Source organism: Onychostoma macrolepis, chromosome 19, assembly GCF_012432095.1.
Source record: "Onychostoma macrolepis isolate SWU-2019 chromosome 19, ASM1243209v1, whole genome shotgun sequence".
Classification (NCBI taxonomy): Eukaryota; Metazoa; Chordata; class Actinopteri; order Cypriniformes; family Cyprinidae; genus Onychostoma; species Onychostoma macrolepis.
The window spans coordinates 18575933-18600913 of NC_081173.1; the positions used below are offsets into that span (position 1 = coordinate 18575933).

At 36.4% G+C, this 24981-nt stretch overlaps 1 protein-coding gene across 6 annotated transcripts in view; it reads right to left on the reverse strand.

The window, feature by feature from the left end:
- The window catches only part of eif3hb (eukaryotic translation initiation factor 3, subunit H, b), a 70639-nt gene that overhangs the window by 22743 nt on the left and 22915 nt on the right, over positions 1-24981 (reverse strand). For 5 of the 6 annotated variants that reach the window (XR_009267409.1, XM_058754443.1, XM_058754446.1 and 2 more), the window contains exons 3-4: positions 7651-7686; positions 2061-2228 (exon numbers count right to left, since the gene is read on the reverse strand). Coding sequence is in view for 5 of the 6 variants with exons in the window: in XM_058754443.1 (XP_058610426.1) it covers positions 2061-2228; positions 7651-7686 (204 nt within the window). In the remaining variant the exon portion in view is untranslated. The remainder of the gene's footprint in view (positions 1-2060; positions 2229-7650; positions 7687-24981) is intronic. The other variant, XM_058754444.1, reaches the window with a different exon arrangement.

Sequence of the window (24981 nt, forward strand, 5' to 3'; positions counted from 1 at the left end):
GATAGGGATCCACATCTGGCCTGAGGGGGAAGTCTGAGGAAAGTTACAGACAGCGTGGACCATGAGACCGAGAAACGGACAGGGGGCGTGAATGAAGGAGGGGTGCGAAGAACAGTCAAAAGTTTTATGTTTACGTTTTCATCCAAATCCGCACTGGAATCAGAGCACGTTTACGCCGCTGCTGTCCCAGTTAGGTGGGCGAGTGTAGGTGTACAACATTTGTTTGTGTGAGTTCAGGGAAACAGATCTGTTGTTAACGCAGCTTGTCTGACGATTCCTCCTCCCTCGTGCCGCCATCGGCCCATCGACATCTGGGATGGGTGGCGTCTGTGCCGGTGGATGAGGGGGTGTCCGGGTCCTGAATCCACTCCTGAAGGTACACATCAGCGCTGCGATAGCAGGCTAAATAAACAGAGGGGAGGAAACCCTGTCTAGACGAGACTGCTGCCGGGCCCGCTACGCACACCAGCCTCCTGTTTACACAAGGGGGGAATGCTGTCCACAGCCAAGAAACGATGGGGTAGAGAGACGGAGAGAGAGAAAGAGAGAGAAGGGAAAGTGGTAGAGCAAAGCAGTGCAGTAGGAAAGAAGTGTGTGTGTTTGGGTGAGGGGTGCTGAAACATGCTGCTCTGTGTGTGTGTGTGGGGGTGTTTGTGTGTGCACACAAGCATGTACAACAGAAATAGAGATAGAGAAGTCCAGAGAAGAAGAAAAAGCAAAGAGCAAGGTGATACCAGAAAGGACAGCTAAATACCTCAGACACCATGTTTATATAGGCACATCATTTTCCCATTAAGGTCCGTTTTCTGGTTAAGCCTTTTATTCAGAAGATATTTACATGCTTCACAGCTATTGGAATATTTATATATACACGTAAACAGCATAATCCGAATAAACCTAAATGTTTTCTGGAAATACTAGAAAGGTTCTTAACATTTTTAGTCATTTCGGAATTCGGACGGTAAATATAACCAGCTTATTCATGTCCACCTTAACACAAAAGCATGTGATGAATTGCAAAATGTTTGTCATTAAATTCTTAGAAATGTAGACCATGACATTTTTTGAATGTTTGTAAAATGTGACCATGGACCACTTTTTTTTTTTTTTTTTTTTTTTTGAAATTGAGATTTATACATCATCTGATAGCTGAATAATAAGCTTCCCAAGGATGTATGGTTTCGTAGAACAGGACAATATTTGGCCGAGATACAACTATTTCAAAATATTGAGAAAATTGCCTTTAAAGTTGTCCAAATGAAGTTCTTAGCAATGCATATTACTGATCAAAAATTAAGTTTTGATATATTTAATGGTAGGAAATTTACAAAATATCTTTATGGAACATGATCTTTATTTAATATCCTAATGATTTGTGGCATAAAAGAAACATTTTATTTTATCATTTTGACACATACAATGTATTTTTGGCTATTGCTACAAATATACCCATGCTACTTATGACTGGTTTTGTGGTCCAGGGTCACAAATGTTAGAAGAAAACAAATTTGAGTCTCTCTCATTTCAGAATGTGTTTCTTGTCAATAACATGACATTTCAAATCTATATGTAATATCACTAAGAAAATACCTTTGTTTCAGCGCCACATGATTCTTCAGAAATTAATTCTATTTGTTGATTGATTTGGTGATCAAGAAACATTTCTTGTTATTACAAATGTTGAAAAAAGTTGTGCTGCTTAATATCTGTGTGGAAATAGTGATACATTTTCAAGATTGTTTGGTCAATAAAAAGTATAAAAGAATAGCATGTATTTGAAATAGAATTTTTTTTGCTGACATCGAAATATTACGTTTCTGTGCACATTTATGCATTTCTAGGTGACAAACAGTGGGAAAAAGAAAATGTGTTTTTTCATAGGAAAAACATAGGAATAGTCTGTTATTATTTATTGCTAGGTCTGTGTTGTTGTGAGTTTTGGTTCTTTTGCTATTGTAGGACCTTTGAAATAGCTGAAATCATTTGGTGAAGTGACATGGACAAACGTTTTATATGCACATTCTGACTTACAGAGACAAAAAACTGTGAGAGAAACCTACCATATATAAGCACAACTGACTCTTCGATGGCGTGCTGGTAGCTGAACTGAGAGTCCAGAAGGGCCCGGCTGACAAAAGAACCGTTGAAAGTTGACTGGTACCAACCCACATGGAGATGATCAATGTTTACATGGCGCAAACTTCTCATCATCTCCATCTGATACTGAACTACAAGAGAAAAGAGAGAGAAATGGCATCAGGGTGGGGGAGAAGGTATGATGTTGTGATTTCTCAATTGCACATTTTGCTTGACGATTATTGTCTCTCTCATTATATAGAGCTCTGAGCAGCTCTTCACCTGAAGAATAGGTCACAGTCACAACAAACAACAAGGACATACAAAGTGCCTTGAGAGGAAAAATATATTACAGATAAAATCATGCCCGCTTTGTTTCATTGTCAGTTAAAAAGCTGTTAAGGGTAATAATTCTCCTGCCCTGGAGCCTGGGAACCGAAACTCAACCAATATGAGATTTTAGATTTAGATTTCTTAATTGAAGATGATGATATTTTGATCAATACACAATTGCTATAAATTTGAAAATCGTTATACAAAAATAAATAGTAGAAAATTAAAGTAAGAATACTTAATTATACACACAATAAAACATTAAACAAATATTATGTGTTTGGTTTTTACAGTGCAAAAAAAAAAAGTCTCTTTCTTAATTGGTATCTTTGTCTTGTTTTGCAGAAAAACAGTCTAAATGCTTAAGATAACAATAATAATAATAATAATTCTTATTACAAATATTATTATAGATTTTGTATTATTATAATTAATTACTATTATTATTATTTAACACACACACAAGCGCGCGCAATAATAATAATAATATATTGTACAGTCGTGGTCAGAATTATTGGCAACCTCTGTAAATATGATCAAAGAAGGCTGTGAAAATTAATCTGCATCGTTAATGCTTTTGATCTTTTATTTAAAAATTCACAAAAATCTAACCTTTCATTGGAGAATACAAATTTAAAATGGGAGGAAATATCATTATGAAATAAATGTTTTTCTCTAATACACATTGGCCACAATTAACGGCACCCTTTTATTCAATACTTTTTAAAACCTCCATTTGCCGGTTTAACAGCTCTAAATTTTCTCCTATAATGCCTGAAGAGGTTAGAAAACACCTGACAAGAGATCAGAGACCATTCCTTCATCCAGAATCACTCCAGACCCTTTAGATTCCCAGCTCCATGACAGTGCTTCTTCTCTTCAGTTCACTCATTTTCTACAGGGTTCAGGTCAGAGGACTGGAATGGCCAGCAGAGGCTTGGTTCTGTGCTCAGTGACCCATTTTTGTGTTGCTTTTGAGGTTTGTGTTTGGATTATTGTCCGGTCGGAAGATCCAAACATGGCCCATTATAAGATTTATAACAGAGTCAGTCACTTATTGATTTTTTTATCTGTTGGTATTTGATAGAATCCATGATGCCATGTATCTAAACAAAATGTCCAGGACCTCCAGCAGAAATATAGGCCCACAACATACTTTTTTATCCCTGTGTTCACCAAACCCATCTTGAGTGTTTGCTACACCCTCATTTTTTAGTTTCATCTGACCATAGAAGCCAGTTCCATTTGAAGTTCCAGTCGTGTCTGATAACTGAATATGCTGGAGTTTGTTTTTGGATGAGCTAGGAGAATTGTTCTTAAAACCCTCCTGAACAAAATGTGGTGATGTAGGGGCTGTTTGACAAATTGTTTTTAAGCTTTTCTGACCCCAAAACTCAACCTTTCTCTACAATTCTCCAGCTGTGGTCCTTGGAGAGTCTTTGGCCACTCAAACTCTCCTTTGCACCGTGCATTAGGGTGATATAGACACACGTCCTCTTCCAGGCAGTTTCGTAACATTTTATGTTGATTGGAAATTATTAATTATTGCCCTGATCGTGGAAATGGGAATTTTCACTGCTCTAGCTCTTTTCTTAAAGCCACTTCACTAATTTGTGAAGCTCAATTATCTTTTGCTGCACATCAGAAATATATTCTTTGGTTTTTCTCATTGTGATGGATGATTAAGGGAATTTGGGATTTTTTCCCCCTCCTATTTATATTTCTGTGAAACAGGAAGCCATGGCTGGATAATTTCATGTTCATAATCACCCTGGAGTGCTCAAAATTGTAAATATGAATGGGAATATACTTCAGAGATATTTTAGTCATAAAAATTTCTAGGGGTACCAATAATTGTGTCCAACGTGTATTTGAGAAAAACATTTATTTCATAATGAGATTTTCCCCCATTTTCAATTGTTTTAGTTCAATGACAGGTTAGATTTTTTAAAATAAAAGATCAAAATGATTAATAATGCAGGTTTATTTTCAGAGACTTCTTTGATCATATTTACCAAGGGTGCCAATACATTCTGACCACGACTGTATGTATGTATGTGAACACACATATAGTTTTTAATTATACTTTTATATTGCAAGAATTTCATATTCAATATTCAAATTAATGTAGAAACAACAAAGAATATTTTTGATATTTGTTTAATGCCATCTTTTTTTATGACTGAAGGCAAGTATCACTGATACCAACTGATGTCTCTATGGATTTTTTCCCTAATATTTAACCATTGACTATAGCCATTCAACAGTATAATTGAGAGCTATCAATTTAACATTTATTAGACTTTAAAAAATAACTTCTAATTTAAGTGAACTTAAAACAATCTTCACATAAACCCATTATAATAAATGTCATATAGCCCATAGCTACCTGTGCCCTTCAGCAAGAAAATATAGCCTAATTTAATAAAGTTATCAAACACTAAATTCTAAGTTATATAAAGATAAAATTATCTTTTTAGTTTTGTTCTTTGATTAACAGACATCACAGCAGCTAGTTATTAGCAGAGCCATAGAGAGACAGAGTTGCGACAACGGAAGTTCGGAACGCTCGATCGTCACGTGATTCACGTAGAACTTAAATAGTTCCAGGAAGTTCATAGCGGGCAATCGGAACACATTGAGTTAATGAGACAGAACTGCGATTTTTGGTAATTAGCAGACTATAAAGTAATTTCTTTACATTATTTATATAAATAATATATAAATGTATGCTTGCATACACATGTAGTTGTATCACTGTTGTTTTTAAAAGATAAACTGCGCTAATATTTGAGGATTAATGTGGTCAGCTATCCTTACCTGCCATGTTAACATATTTTAGGCTGACGTTACCATGGTAAAAGTCCATGTTTGCTATATAAACGACATAGTGGTCTTTTACCAAGGTAACTTCAGCCTCTCTGTATGAATATAATTGTGTGTGTGTGTGTGTGTGTGTGTGTGTGTGTTCTAACAACTTGTATGTTAGTCAAGTGCAATCACATCTTAATGTTCATTGTCGTTTTATTAATCTCATGGTAAATGTTAAGTTTGTTGTCTTTGAAAATTTATTCCAAATAAGAGAAGATATTTTAAGATTAAGTGGGAATTAATCTCGTTTAATGTTTTTGATTATTGTGCACCCCTCCATTATTAATATATAAATATATATTTGGAGTATATTCAAATTTAAAATAACAAAACATTTTTACCCATTAATAATATATTTTATGTATGTTAACTTTTGTTATGCATTTATTTACATACTATAAAGCATGCTGTCCTTGAACAGTCTTCACTATAGTTTGCTGTGCTGCATGGAAGTGCTCCAGTCACTCACAGAAAGGAGTATGAATGTATGGTTTCCCTACTGACATGGAGAGGAGAAAAAAAAATGATGCAACAAGTTTTGTTCAATTCACATTTATTTGTATAGCACTTTTTATTATAAACATTGTTTCAAAGCAGCTTTACAGAAAATGAATGTTTCTACATTACAAATAAGTTCTGCATTGTTGAGTTCTACAAATTGAGTTCTGTTAACAGGTGTAACTGTGTCAAGGTAATGTTCATAAGGCAGAAATGTTCTAAAATTAGGCTATACAAATCATGCAGTTAAGTAATGGCATGTATTCAGAAACAATTAACAAATTAAAGCAATGGTTACATGATTTGATCATGTTGATTACAATGCAAGGAAAATTTAGCAGTTTTGTATGTTTATTCAGAGTCAGGGGCTCAAGGGCTGGCGTCATCTCTTCACAGGTGCTGGGTCATCTGAAGTCTTCATAAGAAGCTGGATATAGTCAGCAGGAGCAATCTATAGATTACACCAACGAAAATGTGATGTAATCATACTTGGGAACTGGCACTTTTTCACAAAGAACAGGGAAAGACTTGCCAAACCCAGTGAAAAGACTCATTGTGAGGGTGATCTCTCATTACAGGAGTCTTCAGGTGGTTCTTGTTCTAAGCCAGATAGAGAAGGACAAATGGTTAAGTGATGCTCCATCACATTTCAGTCCTGTGGCATCTGCTCCTTCAACACAGTGCTTCTACAGTAGTTAAGCCATTTAAGTATAAAATACAGTAATACAGTACAGGTTTATTGTGATTACTTCTATAAAATAGTAGTGGTATATAACACATTTTTGGAAATTTAGCCTAGCATGATTCTGAAATGAAAACTGCTCGCCTATTTTAAACTTTTTATTCTCACTTAGGTCCATCAGCATCCTTTGCAATAAATCTAAATCTATTAAATAACTTCCCAGCAGCAGAAATCACGTTTAAAAGCCTTAATTACACAAGGAATGAAACTGCCCGAAGAGAATGAATAACATCCCGTAAATCTACTAATTAACTGAGGAATAATCTAATAATAATCTGTTTTAATGCACAAGGTAATTTGATTAGCTGTGCTGATAATATACAATTTTGTCCTATAAATGTCTTACCTTTTAAAAGTTCATCACAGCGATCTCTTCTGCTGCATCTCTACGGCGCTGATAGTATGAGCGCGAACTTCCGGGAACTATTGAGCGGCTCCATGATCCGCCATTGCTGTAAAAAAAACGGTCCATTGGAGTCAACGGAGTTGTCGCAACTCTCTCTCTCTATGGCTCTGGTTATTAGGTTATTTTGGCCGCTACTTTAAAAAGTGCCACTGCTGAACTTGATGCGGATCTGACACTGCTTTAAATGTGACTCATAAATAATAAATACTTGCATGCACAGTTTTAAGGCAGCTTTAATCGTCTTCTTTTGTAACTTCATGACTTAACCGACGGCATAACTACAACATTGCATACTCGTAGTTTCATTTGGGTTTGAATATGATACAGCACTTTAATATAGCCTAATACAGCGCACGCCGGCACATTTATGCGTGCACTTGAAGAGCACGCGCTACGACCTCCATTTATACCCAACTCGCACCACTGGGTTATGATAAAGACCAATTTTCAACCCAAAATTAGGTTAAAACAACCCAATGTCCTTACCCAGCGGTCTCAACCCAGCATTTGGGTTGAAAAAATAACCCAGCGTTTTTTAGAGTGTATATTGTATGTTTGTATATATATATATACACATATATATATATATACACACACACACACATACATATACATATACATATATATATATATATTACATAATACAATATTTACACATATATACACATTCATGCACACATATGTTTTATTATTTATTATATAAAATTAAGTATATTTTACATACGTTTTATTTTCACTGACTTCCTGTGGTCACTGAATGCTTCAGCCATATGAAAAAAATAGCATCAATATCCTGTTAAACTCAAAACTTTAAAACCTATATTCACAATTTAGCACAATAGCATCTGGATGCCTTAATATTCAGAAGGATTTTAGGATAAACTTAGGATAACTGAGGACAACCAAAGTAAGATCAAGGTAATCTTATTTGAATCCACAAATGATTAAATAGCAGTCTGTTCATGCTCGGTGTATAAATCATCTGCTCTTCAGTGCCATGTAAAAACACATCCTTTTCTTTTCTAGCATATGCACCATGAGCTTATGAGCAAAACTCAGAACTCAGACGACCTTGATGGGGGTTTTAATGCTTAAATGAAATGGATTCTAAGTCTTGGACATTCAAGACCTCTGTTAGTAGATCAATCTCACTGTAGTATTGCCAGTTAGCATGGTTTACTGTGAGTTGATATTAAACATTACATTTCTTTCTGGATGAAAAAGTTATGCACCATAATTAAACTCTACAGCTTATACATGACCGATTGATCAACGAAGTGAGTGTAAAAAACCTTAAAGAAGGTGCACAATAGGTCAATGTTACTAAAGAGAAGATATTGACAAGCTGATATATCGGCCGAGCCCAAGAGTCTTAAAACACTCTTGCAAAGGGCATGTTGTAGAGAGCTAAGAAAACTCATATTAGTCCATCCCAAGTGTATAGTATGATCATATATCTGTGCAAGTACACAAACTTTCAGGACAGACATGCACTTCAGCAGAGTGCACTTACGGAGCACTGGGCTTCCTGTCAACTTCGACCCAAACACGGCCAGATTTGGTACTACAGATAGCGATAAATGTACGAACAAAGACACATTAACTCCTCGGCTTTGCTGGACAACAATTTCCACTCTCGTGTGCCAAGCCAGAATCCTGATGTCCCGAAAATACCCCCTCTTGACAATTCAAAGGCCATTCGGTTTTATCCCGAATGCAAAAGGGAGATAGCAGGATTATTAACAGAGGAAACATGTCGAGGATGAACATAACAAGGGTCTTCATTTTATTAAAACAGCCAGAGAGTCTCATAAGGTATATTAAATAAGAAGTGGTCCGCTCTCATGAGAAAACATCTGCGATATGAAGACTAGCCGTAGGATGGAAGGCAACAGTAACTCAAAAAAATTGAAACTAATCAAATGGTTGATCCTTTGGGGGGAGCACATCTCTAAAAGGAAATGTGTGAGAAAAGAGGGTTGGAGGGGACGAAAACAAATGGCTCTTTTAGAGTGGATACAAAACGGACTTCAAAAGCAGTGAAAAATGTGTGCATTCCAGTACACGGCACAGTTTTAAAACCACAAACCAGATTTTGCAAGGACAAATGAGTTGCATGAGAATAAAGAAAAAAAAAAAGATGTAAAAAGAAAAAAAAGAGACAAAACGAACAAACCCAAACCCCCTAAAACACTTGAAACAACAACACAAAAAACAAGATAATGAGAGTCTTGCTGATGGCATCCTGTAATTAAATGGATTTTCATACGGAAAAAACACCACCCTAAAAAAATATCAAAACAAGGCCAAACCCACCAGATTTTTTGCATGGAAGATTTTTTTTTTGCACGATTCGAGACCTCGCATTAACTTTTTGACTTCTTCTGTGGACACTTCAAATGTTGTGGGTTACAAACAGAAAAACAAGCAGGCCTAAAAATGGCAGATCTGCACAGCAATGTAGGCGCCTCGATTTCAAAATGCTAATGTTAAAGTAGTACCAAAAAAAGAAATGATCAAAGACGTTAAATTAAACGGTACAACATCATCATCACTCTTTAGCACCTCAAGGTCAAAGTAGTAAGGCAGAGTGTATTTTAGGTTGTGTAAATATAATAGCCATTGCTTTTGTCTGTACTTGAATCGTGCAGCTTGTTTCAGAGAAATGTGCTATATTCCAAATGGACTAACAATTTTCACCTAGCAAACCATTAAACTATGAATATGATATTCTCAACGTTAGGGTGTGCAAACAACCACTCAACACGCTAGCAACATGATAAAAAACACTCAAAACATGTTAGTAATCCAACAGAAACGCCCTGGCAACCATATTATGGTGGTGATTTACTTCAGAAAAATTTAAAAGTATAACTTTTGTTCATATGTTTTGTATCCAAATTAACCAAAAGGAAACCAAAAAGTACTTTCCGTCCCAGAATCCTACTTTCACAGAAACAGTCTATATCATTTACAACTGTAGTCATCTAAAAGTAACCTTAACACAACCTCAAACTAAATTTAATTCTAATACTAATGACTCAACACGACAGCTCACCATGTGACTTTTTCTCAATCCTTCAGTGCCATGCAGAGGACAGGCGTAAAGGCGTATTTATATTAAAAACAGGCCTGTGTTGTGCTAATCGGATCAGTCTGTAACTTACATGAGACACTGGGGCCACTGGTTTATGGAAAGGTTCAGCTCATCTCAAATGGCACCAAAGTCTACACTTTGTAACACGGCCTACTGGGTAATAGTCCGCTGTGAAGACCACACCAATGCAAAAGGGCACATTGTGCCGTTCATGAGCACCTTAAAATGTCAAACAGGACACCCCATGGCTGCAAATCCACATCAAGTGCGGCATTCGGGACAGGGACCACAGTCATTCTGGGATAGGCTTGAATGCATTTTATTTTAGATACTGATGAAAAGTATCATTATGTCAAAATTTGTAAGTCAAGAAGCTGTTTTTTTTTGTGTTTTTTTTTAATAAAATAGGACATTTTGAATGATAAATTCAATGATTATCAAGTGCATAATTATATATAAAACATTTACTGGCTGGATGAACTGTTCAAAATGTGCAAAACAACCATTTTTTCTCAATAAAATAGAACATTTTGAATGATAATTGGTGATAAATATTAAATGATTAGCAACAAATGAATAATTTTCATTAAAACATTTACTGGCTGAATAAAATGTTCAGAATGTGCAAAATGAACCTGCTTTTCCTCTATATAATAGAACATTTGGAAAGATAATTGGTGATAAATATTTATTGATTAACATCAAATGAACAATGATGATTATTAAAACATTTATTGGCTGAATAAAACGTGCAAAATGAACCTGGCCACTACAGCACTAGTGTTTTTTTTGTTTGTTTTTTTTCCTTTATCGTGTACTGGATAAATAAGGACAGGATCACAGGTGACACATGTCATCTGCAGGCAAGTCGATGCAATTTCTCCACACGCTGAAACCTGGGGCAGCGGCTCACGATGCTACAGCCCAGCACCTGGAGTGCTAATGAGAGGCGCCATCTCACTCTTGTTCCGTCTATGCACCCGTCTCGATCTCTTGGTCCTTTTCTTCATTTCTTTTCCCCCCTTTTCTGATACAAGGCTCCTGTCTCACAGACTTGTTAGATAAATTCAGACAGTGACAGCTTGTCAGGTCTCTGCGACAGGGTAGGATAGCCCAGAAAAATGTGTGAAGATCTACTTCCCCGAAAGGCATGCAAATTCAAGATCTCAGCACACTTAAAGCGGTAGGTCACCCAAAATGATAATTCAAGGAATACCAGTATTATTGTCATAATATTGCCGGTAACGGATAAATAGCCCACAGTAAAATTCTATACTTTGTCTAAATAAATAAAAAATTTAAATTCATATAAAATACTACAAATAAAATAGGTTACTGTTCAAAAGTTTGTGTTTGGTAAGATTTTTAACATTTAGTTTTAAGTCTCACAAAAGCTGCATTTATTTAATCAAAAATACAGTAAAAACATGCTGATTTGGTGCTTTAATTTTGTATTTGTTAAATATATACATAAATATATATACAGTATATATATATATATATATATATATATATATATATATATATATTATATCTGCAACCAATGCTGACTTCTTTTTTTTTGGTTGTTTCAAAGAGGAATATAAGTATGAGAGCTGTTTAATAATGAACATCATAAATCAGGTTCATATGAGACTATACGTTCCTGTAAGGATGTCACAAACTCATTAGAATTAGCAGGCATGGGTTTCTAATTCTATACTATAAACTTTAGCTTATAATGACTTCAAAACGTCTACACCAGCAATGAATATGTCATCAGAGCTCAAAAAACTTTGACCTTTTGTTTTCTTCAAGCACTTTTCCTGTCTCTTAAGCCTACAAATCCACAGCTAACGTCACACCAGCCGTTGTGCATTGACTGCCTACTATGCTCTTCTATGTTCGTCCTTTTGATAAGAACTTTCAGCAGCAGAAATAGCAGACCTGTCAAAGCTGAAGTCATACTTGTACCGATCTAAACAAGGATGTGAAGCATTAAAAACACTATTCATGCTTTAAAAAAAAAGCACAGTGGCATCATAGAAAGCTGGCGTTTAGCTAAAGAGCTATGGCGCCATCTAGCGTAAGCACTTTTTCTGGTCATGTCCTAAATAAATCAGAACCTCTACTTGTAAATCGGTATGATCCGCAGGCAATCACCAACACACACATGTAAACACACAAACAAGCAAGTAATCAGCAGGGCAAATAAAACAAACAAGCGTGCTACTGGTTTCCATAATTCATAAAATACGGCATAAATTGAATCTAAATCAAATAGGAGACATTCCTGGCTGTTTAGCTAAGGTCTTAAGCTTGACACGGCCCGTACACGTCTCTCAACAAAGACACAGTGTCAATACGTCCCAGCGCTTAATAGCATCATGTCCTGAGGCCTTTCTCTCTGCTAGGCAAGCTGAACTAAGCTGTTGTAACCCCTTCAGCTAGGTGACCGCCTCAGTGCACGCTATGCCCCTCGGGAAGCGGGAGGTGTATCTGTCTCTCTCTCCGTTACTCCATGGTCCCTGCCTCCTAATTACACCAGAGGAATCATCTACACCACATCACAAGCTCCTGCCGATCTGTCAATCATATTTCCGCTGAGCAGCAAGGCAATGTTTCCACCCTGAAGAGATGGAGAAGGAAAGCAAGCTAAAGAAGATCGACACCTCCCTGGTGGGCTCCGTAAGCTCGGATGGAAGAGGTGCGTGTCTGCTGTCTGTGTGTTTGTATATCCCCTTTACTGTCTTGTATTACTGCTCTTCTTTGATCTAGTAATATTTATTATTTTGATTCAAGATCATACTCATAAATCAAAGGGTGTGAGCGCTGTGATGGAAAGAACAACAAAGAGATGCATCAGTCAAAAAAGATGTGCAGAAATGCTGCAAATATACATGTGACAGCTATTGATTAAAACCAGTAAAGCTAGAAGGTTGAAGGTCACCGTATATCAAAGCTTCCTGGGTCAATGAGATGATTTTATCTTATCCATTAATTTATTCAAACTACAATTCATACGCTACCAATAAAAAGTTTGCAGTCATATGATTTTAGTATTTTTGTAAGAAAGCCTCATGCTCAACAAGGATGCATTTATATGATCTAAAATACAGTAAAAATAGACATATTGCGAAATATATTGAACTGTTTTCTGTTTTAATATATTTTAAAATGTAATTTATTTCTGTGATGACAACTTCGGTCTTCAGTGTCACATGATCCTTCAGAAATTCTAATATGCTAATTTGCTGCGAAAGAAACATTTCTTCTTATTATCGAAGTTAAAAACAATTGTGCCGTTTAAAATTTTTGTGGAAACCGTGATGCAGTTTTTCATGATTTTTCAATGAACCGAAAGTTCAGAAGAGCAGCATTTATTCCTGAAATACAAATATTTTGTAATTTTATAAATGCCTTTACTGTGACTTTGAGCAATCCATCCTTGCTTAATAAAAGAATGAATACATCTCTTCTATAAGGAGCATGTATTAATTTTTTTTTTTTTTTCTTGGTGGGCAAATTTGGTATGACCAAAATGTAGAAACATGCACAGAAAATAATAATAAAACAGCAAATGATATCATGGAGCACCCCTGCAAACCTTTATGACTGCATCAAGGTCAATAAATTGCTAAATATCAAATAATTTTACCTTTTCTTGACAAGAGAAGTTTAGATCAGGTTGTAAAATGTCATGTGGCGTCTCCTCATATATATTTTTACCTTGAAAAAGGAGTAATTTAAAAATGCCATGAACGTTTTTTCGAAACCAATGTGAATAAGAGTACATTCCTAAGAAGATACCAGCAGGGGGAAAAAAAGACAGAACAACTAAAATGGGAACATGAGAGATCCAGGCTGTAAGGGAGATGTATGAAGGATGTCTGATTCCCCGATGTTAAAGAGATAACCTGGTGCTGATGTCTTGCCGAGCATGACCAAAGCGAGCCTCAGCGAGAAGCTCATATCCATCACGTAGTTGCCGCTTTCTGTCAGGCACCGAGAAAGACGCCCTATTTTATGACACAAGGGGTCCCACAAAAATAAAACCGTGAATCACACACAGCACACAGTGTTCCGATGCTAGTGAACGGCCTGTGGTGAGGAAGGCAGGGAGGGGCCCCTGTGGCGATAAGCCCGTTTCTTCAGAGAACTCTGCGCCCTTCAAGTCAGCCAACTCACGTTGAGTACAGCCAATGAGACAAGACCAACGAAGTCAGTAAGTACCCTTGGAAAACACAAACTAGGGTTGGGTAGACGCAATTGTGCCCCAGAAACAGGGCGTGTTATTGCCAGGAATCACTAGAATGTTCCCAGAACAAGCAATAAGCTATTAAAGCCTTGAATAAAGTCTTGGACAGCGCATGAACTACAAAAAACTCATATTCCCAAAACTAGTTGCGGATGAGATTTATTTGATGTAAGGTTCATAAAAAAACTTTGTGAGGGACTGGAGTAGTCAATCTGAAAGTACCCTGCAAAGTTCAAAAGGTCTGCGGTCTTGGTCTCAAAACATGTTGGTCTGGATCTGATCTTTGGACTTTGACTTTCATCAGGATTCTGGTCTTGAAACATCTAGTTAGACAACAATGCAAGTTACTGCACACCATGTCTAATTCTCCACATACAGACCATAATACATTAAGCCCTAGATCCACAAACCAACCCAAAAATGGACTAGTGTTTGTACACTCCGTCTGCTGAAGCATCTGCTCTGGCTGCTTCAATTCTGCAGTGTCTTGACAGAATCACAGACCCACACAGTCCTGTAAATCCCCATTTTCCGTAAACGATCCCCTGGCAGAATAGCATCAGGCCTATTTCTACTGCTACTACCACTGCAGCTTGAGTTACTAAAACAGTGTACATTGGTTATTAGCAGCTTTATTATGAAGTCAGGCTATGAGATTCTACCAAAGGGCTAGCATTTACAAGCTCTTTCTGCTAATGCTAATTAGCTCCTTCAACACTGTAGGTTCAGTTTCAGGAGCTAAGCCACATGAAACACTGTAGCTACCAATAACCTGTGCACACTTTATAGATTTAGACTACAGAAACTGAATCACATCTTCAATATAAATAAGTTGTTTTCAATTATCAGTATTGGCTGTGGTACAGATCCACAAACAAAATCAACATACATTTTACTCAACTGGAATAAAGTAAAAATCTGGCAACAGAGGTATTAAACTGTATTTTTAGAACAAATCAGGCTAAAACTTATATATTGTTCAGTTTTCTCCAGCTAATGTCCATGCACATTCAAGCTGAAAAACCATTTGATCACTTGAAAAATGCATTAAAAAAATGACTGGCTCGTTTAACTGAGAGGCAGGACTCTGTATCCTACACCCGTATTGAGCATCGCAATTTTCTTGTTCATTTTTCTGCAAATGAAACCTTACCCTGGCCTTGGTTGAACATAACCTGCGGTAAGATGCTCTCTAAAATGATGGGAAAAGCATTTCAGTTTGTTGTATCTTCTTTCACCCCAATTTCTCAAAAGCAAATGGGTTTACCTTTGAAAAAAGCCCTTGAACCATCAATGTCTGTTGTCAAGTGGTAAATGCAAGGGCATTAAATGTAAGGCCAGCTGTCGAATGGAAGCCATTTCATCCAATGATTACTCTTCATGATCATATAACGATCAAGGAGCATAAGGCTGTTTTACAAGAGCAGGTGCACCATAAGTCACAAACATGGTTTGATCATGATGCTGCCATATTCAATATGATAATGACCTCATATGCACATGCAAAATGTCAATAATAATATAATTAACACCTTGTATGGTTTCCTCAATCACCAGATCTATAATTGTTGAACATTTAGGTGCCACATTTCTAGTTGCATACTATATGTGACATGCTCTAGCATAGCAGGAAGTTGCAATGAGTCGACTGAAAGCAAGAAAAAAAAATATTACTTTTTTTGTTTAGTATTTTTAAAATCACAAAGCCTTTTAAAATGCCAATTTTATCATGTAATTCAAACAATAAATGCCATTTTTAAGCTCTTTATCATTAAAATAGTCCATGTAACATCAGAGGTTATGAAGTTATGAGAATAGTTTTAGAATATTTTTGTTTTCTTTGCGCACAAAAAGTATTCTCATAGCGTCGTAACATTACGTTTGAACCTCTGATGTCACATGGACTATTTTAACGATGTTTCAGGGCCATGAACGTGTCAGTTGTGTTGTTGTCTATGCATAGTCAAAAAGCTCGGATTTTATCAAAAATATCTTAAATTGTGTTCTGAAGATGAACGAAGGTCTTACGGGTTTGGAACGACATGAGGGTGAGTAATTAATGACAGAATTTTCATTTTTGGGTGAACTATCCCTTTATATCAACTATATAATAAATACGCCCTGATAATTCAATAAAATAAATAATTTTGTCCAAAAAAAGTTTGGAATCTTTAGAGGGCATTTTCTCAAACATTTATTACAGCCACTATTTAAATAATTAATATATTGATGACATCTGAAGTAGAATCATAATAATTATATACCGGTAATAAGAAAACTTCTAGGTTAAAATATCTCAACATATATGGAAGCATATGTGTAGCAAAATTCAATTTGCAATGTAATATGCAAAATGGCAATGCAATATGTAAAATGGCAATTTATTTCTGTATTTAAATTTACATTTTCCCATACATGTGCAACATTTAGTGCAAAATGAAAATGAAAATTCAATTATATAATTTAAATTTGCCATTTTCTACACTAGTTTTAATATGCAAATTCAAAACATATTTTAAAGCTTTATAAAAGTTGATAAATGAAAATGTATTACCCAAATTGATTAGATATGTTTAACATGTCCAAGCAAAAACTAGCAAAATTATCATTTAAATGCTGTTTTTCCTAAATGCATTTAGATTTAGGGGTAGGACACTTGGGATTGCATTTTCATCGTGATACCGCATGATAATTGTAGCAAAATGCAATGAGAGTTTCAAAATGCATTCTGAGCCAAAGGTGCAGCAAAAGGGTAGCAAAATGGTGATTTAAATGTCTTTTATTTTTCTTAAATGCATTGACACTTACATATATGACGTTTCAATTGCATTTTCATTAAATACCCCGCGATGAACATAGTTTAAGTCATTGTGGATTTGAAAATGCATTCCGAGCCGAGCACGCCCCTAGCTGTCATAAATTGCCATATTACATATTGCATTGCCATTTTGCATATTACATTGCAAATTGAATTTTGCTACACATATGCTTCCATAAAAATGATGGAGCAGGTCACATACACCAAATTTATTTAACATTTTAAGACAACTTTTTCATCTTGAAACCAGCATACAGGGCACTGCATCACTCCAATTATCCCCAACTCACACCGTCACCTCTTGTCCTCAATTGTCCCTCAGGCGCTCACCTTTGTCTCGGTTGCTGTGCCTACCAGCTGCACAGAGCGGGGGATGCGGAGGAGGAGGATGAGGAGGTGGTGTCAGGCAAGATGCGAGTCATTAGCAGCATTAGCGTTTTCATCCACTTTGTCACTGCTGTGCGAAACAAACCCTTTTAGTATCCCGCACCACACCACCTCCACTTTACCACACAGAGTTCCGGCGTCGCTCTCCACTCAGGAGTCTGCGTGAAAGATGGAGCCGACCCAGTGTGTGCCCGACACAGATAACTTTATCTCCCAACACAGACATGCGCACCCATTGAAACGCTCAAATCCCAAGCCTGCCAAACACCTTGGCCCAGACATCTCCTTACTCTCACCGAAGCCACGCAAATGCAAGAGGTGAGACATCAATTTGGGCACTATGTGAATAACACTTGTGCGGGAATCGGGAACGGCTGCAGAGGCACACTGTGAGCATGACATGCCCCCCATGCACGAAACAAACTAATATGTCGTCCGACGCGAGGAGGCCAAGTGCACAAAGTCTAATCTGATAAACCGAGTCCACGAGGAGAGAGGCAGAAGTCAATTCTGTGACCTCTCCTTTACACTTTACTACTAGTTATACATGCAAAAAAAAAAAAACACATGAAAGTGCATCAGATAGGGCTGCACGATATAGCATTTCAGCATCGATTTCGCAATGTGCACATCCGTATACTGTAGTATACTGATCGTTATATTTATACTGATTGTTTTTGCGACAGCTGTCGCCCCCCCGCTGTCTAAACTGGAAGCGACAAGGGCACCGTTGCAAATCCTTTAAACTTTGTGTCAATACATCATAAAAAGAACGAGGGATTTATTTGCCGTGTCGCACCGCATCCAGTGTACACAGCATCACTGATTATAATGGGTTCAATAGTATTTTGTCGCATCGCTCGTGTCCGGTGTAGACATGGTGAGAGCCATGCAGATGCACGTGAACACTGAATTCCGTTCACTTCCGCATCTATTTGTGCCTGAAATGACACATACACGCGAAATTATGTCAAAATGCATGTCTCTGCAGTCTGCAAGTATCCTTGTAAACACAGTTGCTTATGGCTTGGGAGAAGGTAAACAATTGATAAAGAAAATGTATAGTATATTGGTTCACAGCAGTTTAATCTTCCTAAAGCTTTCTGTGTCATGAATGTTAATCAAGAAAAATCAACTTTTGTAGCTTTAACACAGATTTATTAGATTTAATTTATACAGTGAAGACTATGCAGTGTTATTTTACATTTGATTATTCAACCAGTATACCTAAATACTGTTAGACTTACCGGAAAAATATAAAGCACTGTTTATTTAATTTATATCTATTACATTTATCTATGTTTGTAATTTGTTTATTTTTCTATGCTGGTTTACTCACCTACAAAATCACCCCAATCATTGATTTTTTTTTTTCCAAATAGAGCTTTTCAAGTCAACTGGTGTTTTTTTTTTCTTCTCCATATTGCAATATATCTCGCAGAAATACAAAATATCGCAATGTGAGTTTTTTCCAATATCGTGCAGCCCTAGCATCAGAAAAACTTACTCATGTAATGACCCAATTATTGTTTGACTTGGGATAGCAAAGGAATCGACCACCATTGTTTACACTGTGCCAGCTTTGTAGTTTTATTGATGTTGTATTAATGCATTAAATATTCATTTGTTTTTTTTTAGGGTTACCCTAATTTGTGTTCGCAATCATTAAACTAATAAAAAAAAAAAAAAAAAATCGAACTAATCACAAATCATAAAAACACCGCAAACAAGAATAATCACATCAATAAGTGTATATTATTGTATGTATTTTTGTATTTTACTATATTTATTATTTTTACTATTTTGAACTCTTCTGTCCAAGAAGCTTTTTGTGCAAGACAATAAATAATCATGGGCATTTAGCACAATCAAAAACCGTAGTTGGATTAATTAATTAAACAATGTGTTACTTCTCTGTCATTTATTTCTGAAATAAATATTTGACCAAGACTGTTTCTCGTGAATTTTGCCTCTATAAAATTAGGTACTGGAAACAACTAAGTAGCAACGTTGATAGGCTACTCAAGATAATGACATCTCTAAACTGGACTAATTTGAACAGTCACGTTGTTTTAATAAAGGGAATTTAAGACTTTGTTTTGGAAATAAAGAATAAATGTGTAATAATGACTGCAATCTTATATTCTATTCTTGACCCTGTTCTGATGAAAATGTACATGTGTACAGTATGTGAGGTAAATTCAGTCAAAGAGTCAATTCCATTGACTCCTACACTGTAAAAATTTACATTAAAATTTACGGTAAAAAAACGGCAGCTGTGGTTGCCAGAATTCTACCGTAAAAAATACAGTAACAACATTTTAGGTTTTACGGTTTTAACTTAAATTTACAGTTAAACACCGTAATTTCATTGACTGATATAATGTTAATATACTAACCTATTAAAGTACTGAAATCTGTTTTGTACCTTTGAAATACACTGATAACAACCAAATGCAGGTGGTGATGAGAAAGTCACATGATGAACCAAAGCCCATCACGAGCAGCTTTTAAATAATCACATATATAGAAGATGCACAGTGTCATTTACACATGCACTAAACACCATTATGGTGAGACTCATTAAACTGAAATACGCAATAAACATTAATTTAACAACATTAGATGTAACATACAACATTAGATGTAACATGATAAGAAAAAACTAAGAAGAAAAATTCAAACAGAATTTGAAATGCTACGCAGGGAATTCTGGGAACGTTAGTTTTTTCCCTGTAAATTTTACAGGAACTTACCGTTAACCATTTAACAGGTTTTTACTGTAGCATTTTCACAGTTTTTTACCGTTAAAATCACAGTCATTTTTTACAGTGTACAATAGGCGTGGAGTTGAGGTCAACTACAAAAATCCTGGAATCAAACACCCCTAGTATCAAAAATACATAAATAAAACAGCTTATGAATAACATGTCACCCGATGTTACATTTACCTCAGGAAAGTCACTCAAAGTGTGTAGCTTGTTAGTTAGTTAGTTAAAATAAACTTTGGATTAGTTACAATATAAATCGCTAAAATAATAATCGTAAATATACTATTATTATTAAATATATGAACTATATAGATACACCATATTTTAAACTGATCTGTTAGTGGTAACTGAATTTAAAAACTATCCAAAAAAAAGGTTGGAATCTTAAGAGGGCATTCTCTCAAAAACATTTGTGATAGTCACTATTTAAATCATTATATCTCAACCATGCCATAAGTAGAAACATAGTAATACTATAATTAGAAAAGTTAGACTTTCATTTAGAGGATAAACCTAACGTGTTTATGGGTCAAAATAACTCAAAATAATGGAGCAGGTCATAGGTAGCAGGTACGGATCGGGAACCGTTGTAAAGGTGCGTACTGAATCTTACAAGGCCCAACCCTCAACTGCACAAAACAGCTAATATATTATCCAAAGCGAGGGGGCCACAGACACAGCGGCTAATATGATATGCCAAGCCCACGAAGAGAGGCAGAAGTCATTTCTGTGATGCTGACCGCCTAATGAAAACAAATCACAGGAAATAAACACTAGTCAATGAATGATGCGCAATAACGCAGGCTGAAATATGCTAATGGGACTATCAAAATATGTCTTGGGGTGAAATTTACAAATGGAAAGATGGAAATGGACGTGAGCGCAGTCTTTCGTGCCATTAGTGGACAAACATACCCAAACATCTGCCACAAACACACATGCTTTCCACTGACCCTGACCTGAATTAGGTTCGCCTCGGGGTGAGATGCAGCCCGGCTTGCAAGACTTCCGGGCACTCATTACCGTCCTAGAACTATCCTCCAGGACAGACAGAGAAGACATGGGGAGAAGTAAGGGAGAAAAAAGCAGGAGGGGGAGTAGAGGAAAGTTGCTGGAGGGGTGGAAATGAAAAATAAGGGTTTGTTATGGTGGAGACAAGCTGCAGAGCAATGCATTTCAAAGCAAATATTTCTGGGCTCGCACTGGGAGAGCGAGGGTGGTGAACGGTGCCCAGGGGGCAGTGAAGCGGCACTCGCCTGATCTGATCTAACCGGAGATTAACCGCGGCTCTAATCCTCACCACGGGCAATAGCGGAGACGTGACGGGCCGCACTCCACCCTCGACAGGGCAAATGACAGAGCCGCATGATCTCGCTCTGATGAGCAAAAACTCATTAGGCCGTGCTGTAAACTTCACGACACTGCTTACCGTCCCTGCAAGCAACACTTAACCTCGCCCACTTTGAGACAACAAGTGAGCACATGCAATGGGGTATTCAGGCGGATTGCACATTTGGGATGTCAACTCAACAGGAAGGGCTCCAAAACAGGGTTTGTGTACACTAGAAGACAGATATGTAAGAGATGGTTTCTTTTTTCAGCAATCAGTTAGTTATGAAACAGTTTAAGAGAAGAAGTGCTGGTTAATACATGACGAAAACGTGGAAACAAAAATGTTAAGCATTAATTTTGTGTACATTACTGCTCCATAGTTTGGGGTTGGTAAGACTTTTAAAACATTTCATCTTTTAAAACATTTCTTCAGCATTTAAAATAACTTTTCTATCTTATTATATTTCAAAATGTAGTTTAGATGTAAAGCTGAATTTTCAGCAGTCTCCAGTGTCACATGATCCTTCAGAAATCATTCTAATATGCTGATTTGCTGCTCAAGAAACTTATAACTTAGAATTTCTTATTATTATAAATGTTTAAAACGACTGTGCTGCTTAATATTTTTATGGAAACCGTAATAGATTTTTACAGGATTCTTTGATAAATAGAAAGTTCAAAAGAACAGCATTTTGGAAGTACAAATCTTTACTGTCATTTTTAATCAGCACTTTTAATGCATCCTTAGTGGAAAAAGTATTAGTTTGTTTTTTTTATTTTTTATTTTACTGACCCCAAACTTTTGAATGGTAGTATATATAATGGCAAAATTACTTTTAAATTTGTTTACAGTTTATTAGGAACAAAAACTACATCCAATTATAAGTGTGAAAACATTGTATGGTTGTGCTCACATGGACGACCTGAGTTTGAACCAAATTTGAGATAGACAGCAGATCAGTTGCTAATAGGAATCAGTCACAATAGTCAACTTGTCATCCAACAACTGTCTAGTCAATTAGTGAAGTTAACTAGTTAATCTAGACTTTTTTCCCCACAGTACAGCTTTCATTAACATACTTATTTCGGATAGTTTGCAAGGTAAGCCCTCTCTGAGAAGTTTCCCCTTTAAATTCATCTCCTTCAAAGCATCAAATTAAATATATATATATCTCAAGACCACTGTATACTGTCTACCTGGTTTTGAATGCAAAAGCACGACTAATAAGCACGATTAATGCCCCCTAAGAAGCCCGACTGATCCGGATCAGCTGAACCCAAAACCGGCATAATTATACAGTGCTCGCTTAAGACCAGTTAATCAACTAGTTGATTTTGAAAGTATGTAGATCTCCATATTCCTGCTTGCTAAGCAGCCACAAGAGACAAAACCAGCTTGCCAAAAAAAGTGGTCCAACAATAGGATTAACTTTTTTTGGATATTCAGGCAAATACTATTTGGACAAATTAAATATGAAGACTGCAATTCATGTGCTTGGCGATGTGACTGAGCAGGTGGTTGATGATACAGGTTGTTAAGGTTTAGACTGTACTGGCATATGCCAGTGTCTGTTTCCTATGTTACACTACAGCTGTAGTCGAACGACTGTGTGCAAGACAGGCTTAGACCAACCTGATTAATAAATTACTGCATTTAAATAATCAATGGTACAAGAGAGGCAGATATAGGCTTCATGACAGCTCCCCATCAAGAGTCATCATTTTCTCTTCCTTTCAGTCACTTCTTGGCATGTCTGCACACGCTCCTGAAAAATCTTAAACCTGGATAGGCTAGTTATAGCTGGTTTAATCTGGTCTCTTCGAACCAGCTGAAAAGCCCCAAAACCTCTTTAAACCAGCAATCACGCAGGAGTAAACCAGCTTAGACTGGTTAAAGATGTTTTCAGCAGTGTCTGCAGTTATATAACATCAAATTCAGGAAAATGAAGAAGATAAAAAATAAAAATCACAGCCCAAGCACATTAGGATGCCAGGCACGGCACTTGACTGACGACATCACTGAAAGCGTTCATTTTTCTTCGTCCGCAAGCTGTTAACTGTGGCACACACCTCTCCTCCCCTCCTCTGTCACAAACCTGAAATCAACTTAAAAATATATCACTCCTGCCACGGAGGTGAAACCGTAATGCTCCGTTCATGTACAAAATACAAACTTACAAACAGCCTAAATGGATAATCCATTCTCAGTGCACCTCTGCCTGAAACCGAGTTAATCTACAAGATCATTTCCACAATGAATACTCAATTTTTCTGCCAGGAAATATGGGCTGCAGATTACCTCCGACAGCACAGAGCTGCAATCTTTAAGTCATACACAGTTTTATTTATGCATTTATCAGATAAAACCCCCACCCAGTTGGAGCCACTGAGCTCACACGCACAGGCATTTTTGACAAGTCCCATACTGCCACCTACTGGTGAGCAAAATGTTGCCATCTTATTCTGCAAGGCTGGAAACCTAAAAAATGCTTCCTTTGCAGATCATTTGTGTAGGTGCAAAGGCTGCATCCAATCATTATACATAAATTATTATTTTTATATTAATATTTTTGAGATATTCACTACTAGATAGACAAACAGACAGACATAGATAGAACGACAGACAGACAGACAGATAGACAGATAGATAGATAGATAGATAGATAGATAGATAGATAGATAGATAGATAGATAGATAGATAGATAGATAGATAGATAGATAGATAGATAGATAGATAGATAGATAGATAGATAGATAGATAGATTTCTGAAGGATCATGTGACACTGAAGAACGGAGTAATGAAAAATTCAGGGGGAAAAAATAAAATTCTACTTTGATTCATTATACTTAAAATGTATTAAAATAGAAAACCGTTACTTTAAACCTCAATGAGTATAAGAGAATTTTCTCAAAAACATTTTCAAAATCTTACAGATGCCAAAATTTATGGTAGTATATATTTATAAAATACTTATAATAATAATAATAATGGTCATACATTTTTATATACACACAACAAGCAAAAAAACGTTCTTCTAAATAATTCCAAGCAAATCCAAGTATTTGGTCCAAGCAGCGAATATGTTCTGACTGGCTGTAATTGTGTAGTGTCACACAGCATTTTCACTTTCAGTGTGGAGACTGACAAATTACTTGATGGTAGAAATGTATCGTGTCGCGCCTGGTTAGGACACGGTGTAAAGCTCAGTTGAATTTGTTCTAGATCATTAAACATGACTTTATGGTGCCTCAGAAGCCTGTCTGCTGAGGTACTTTCATACAGAAACGCTGTCTGTTCAGTAACAGACTGACTGTAGGACCTCCAACTCTCCACATTTTTGATGTCTCGCTTCTCAAACAAACCTAATTCTACTATAGCAGATGCTATGTGACCTGAATTATGTGTATCAA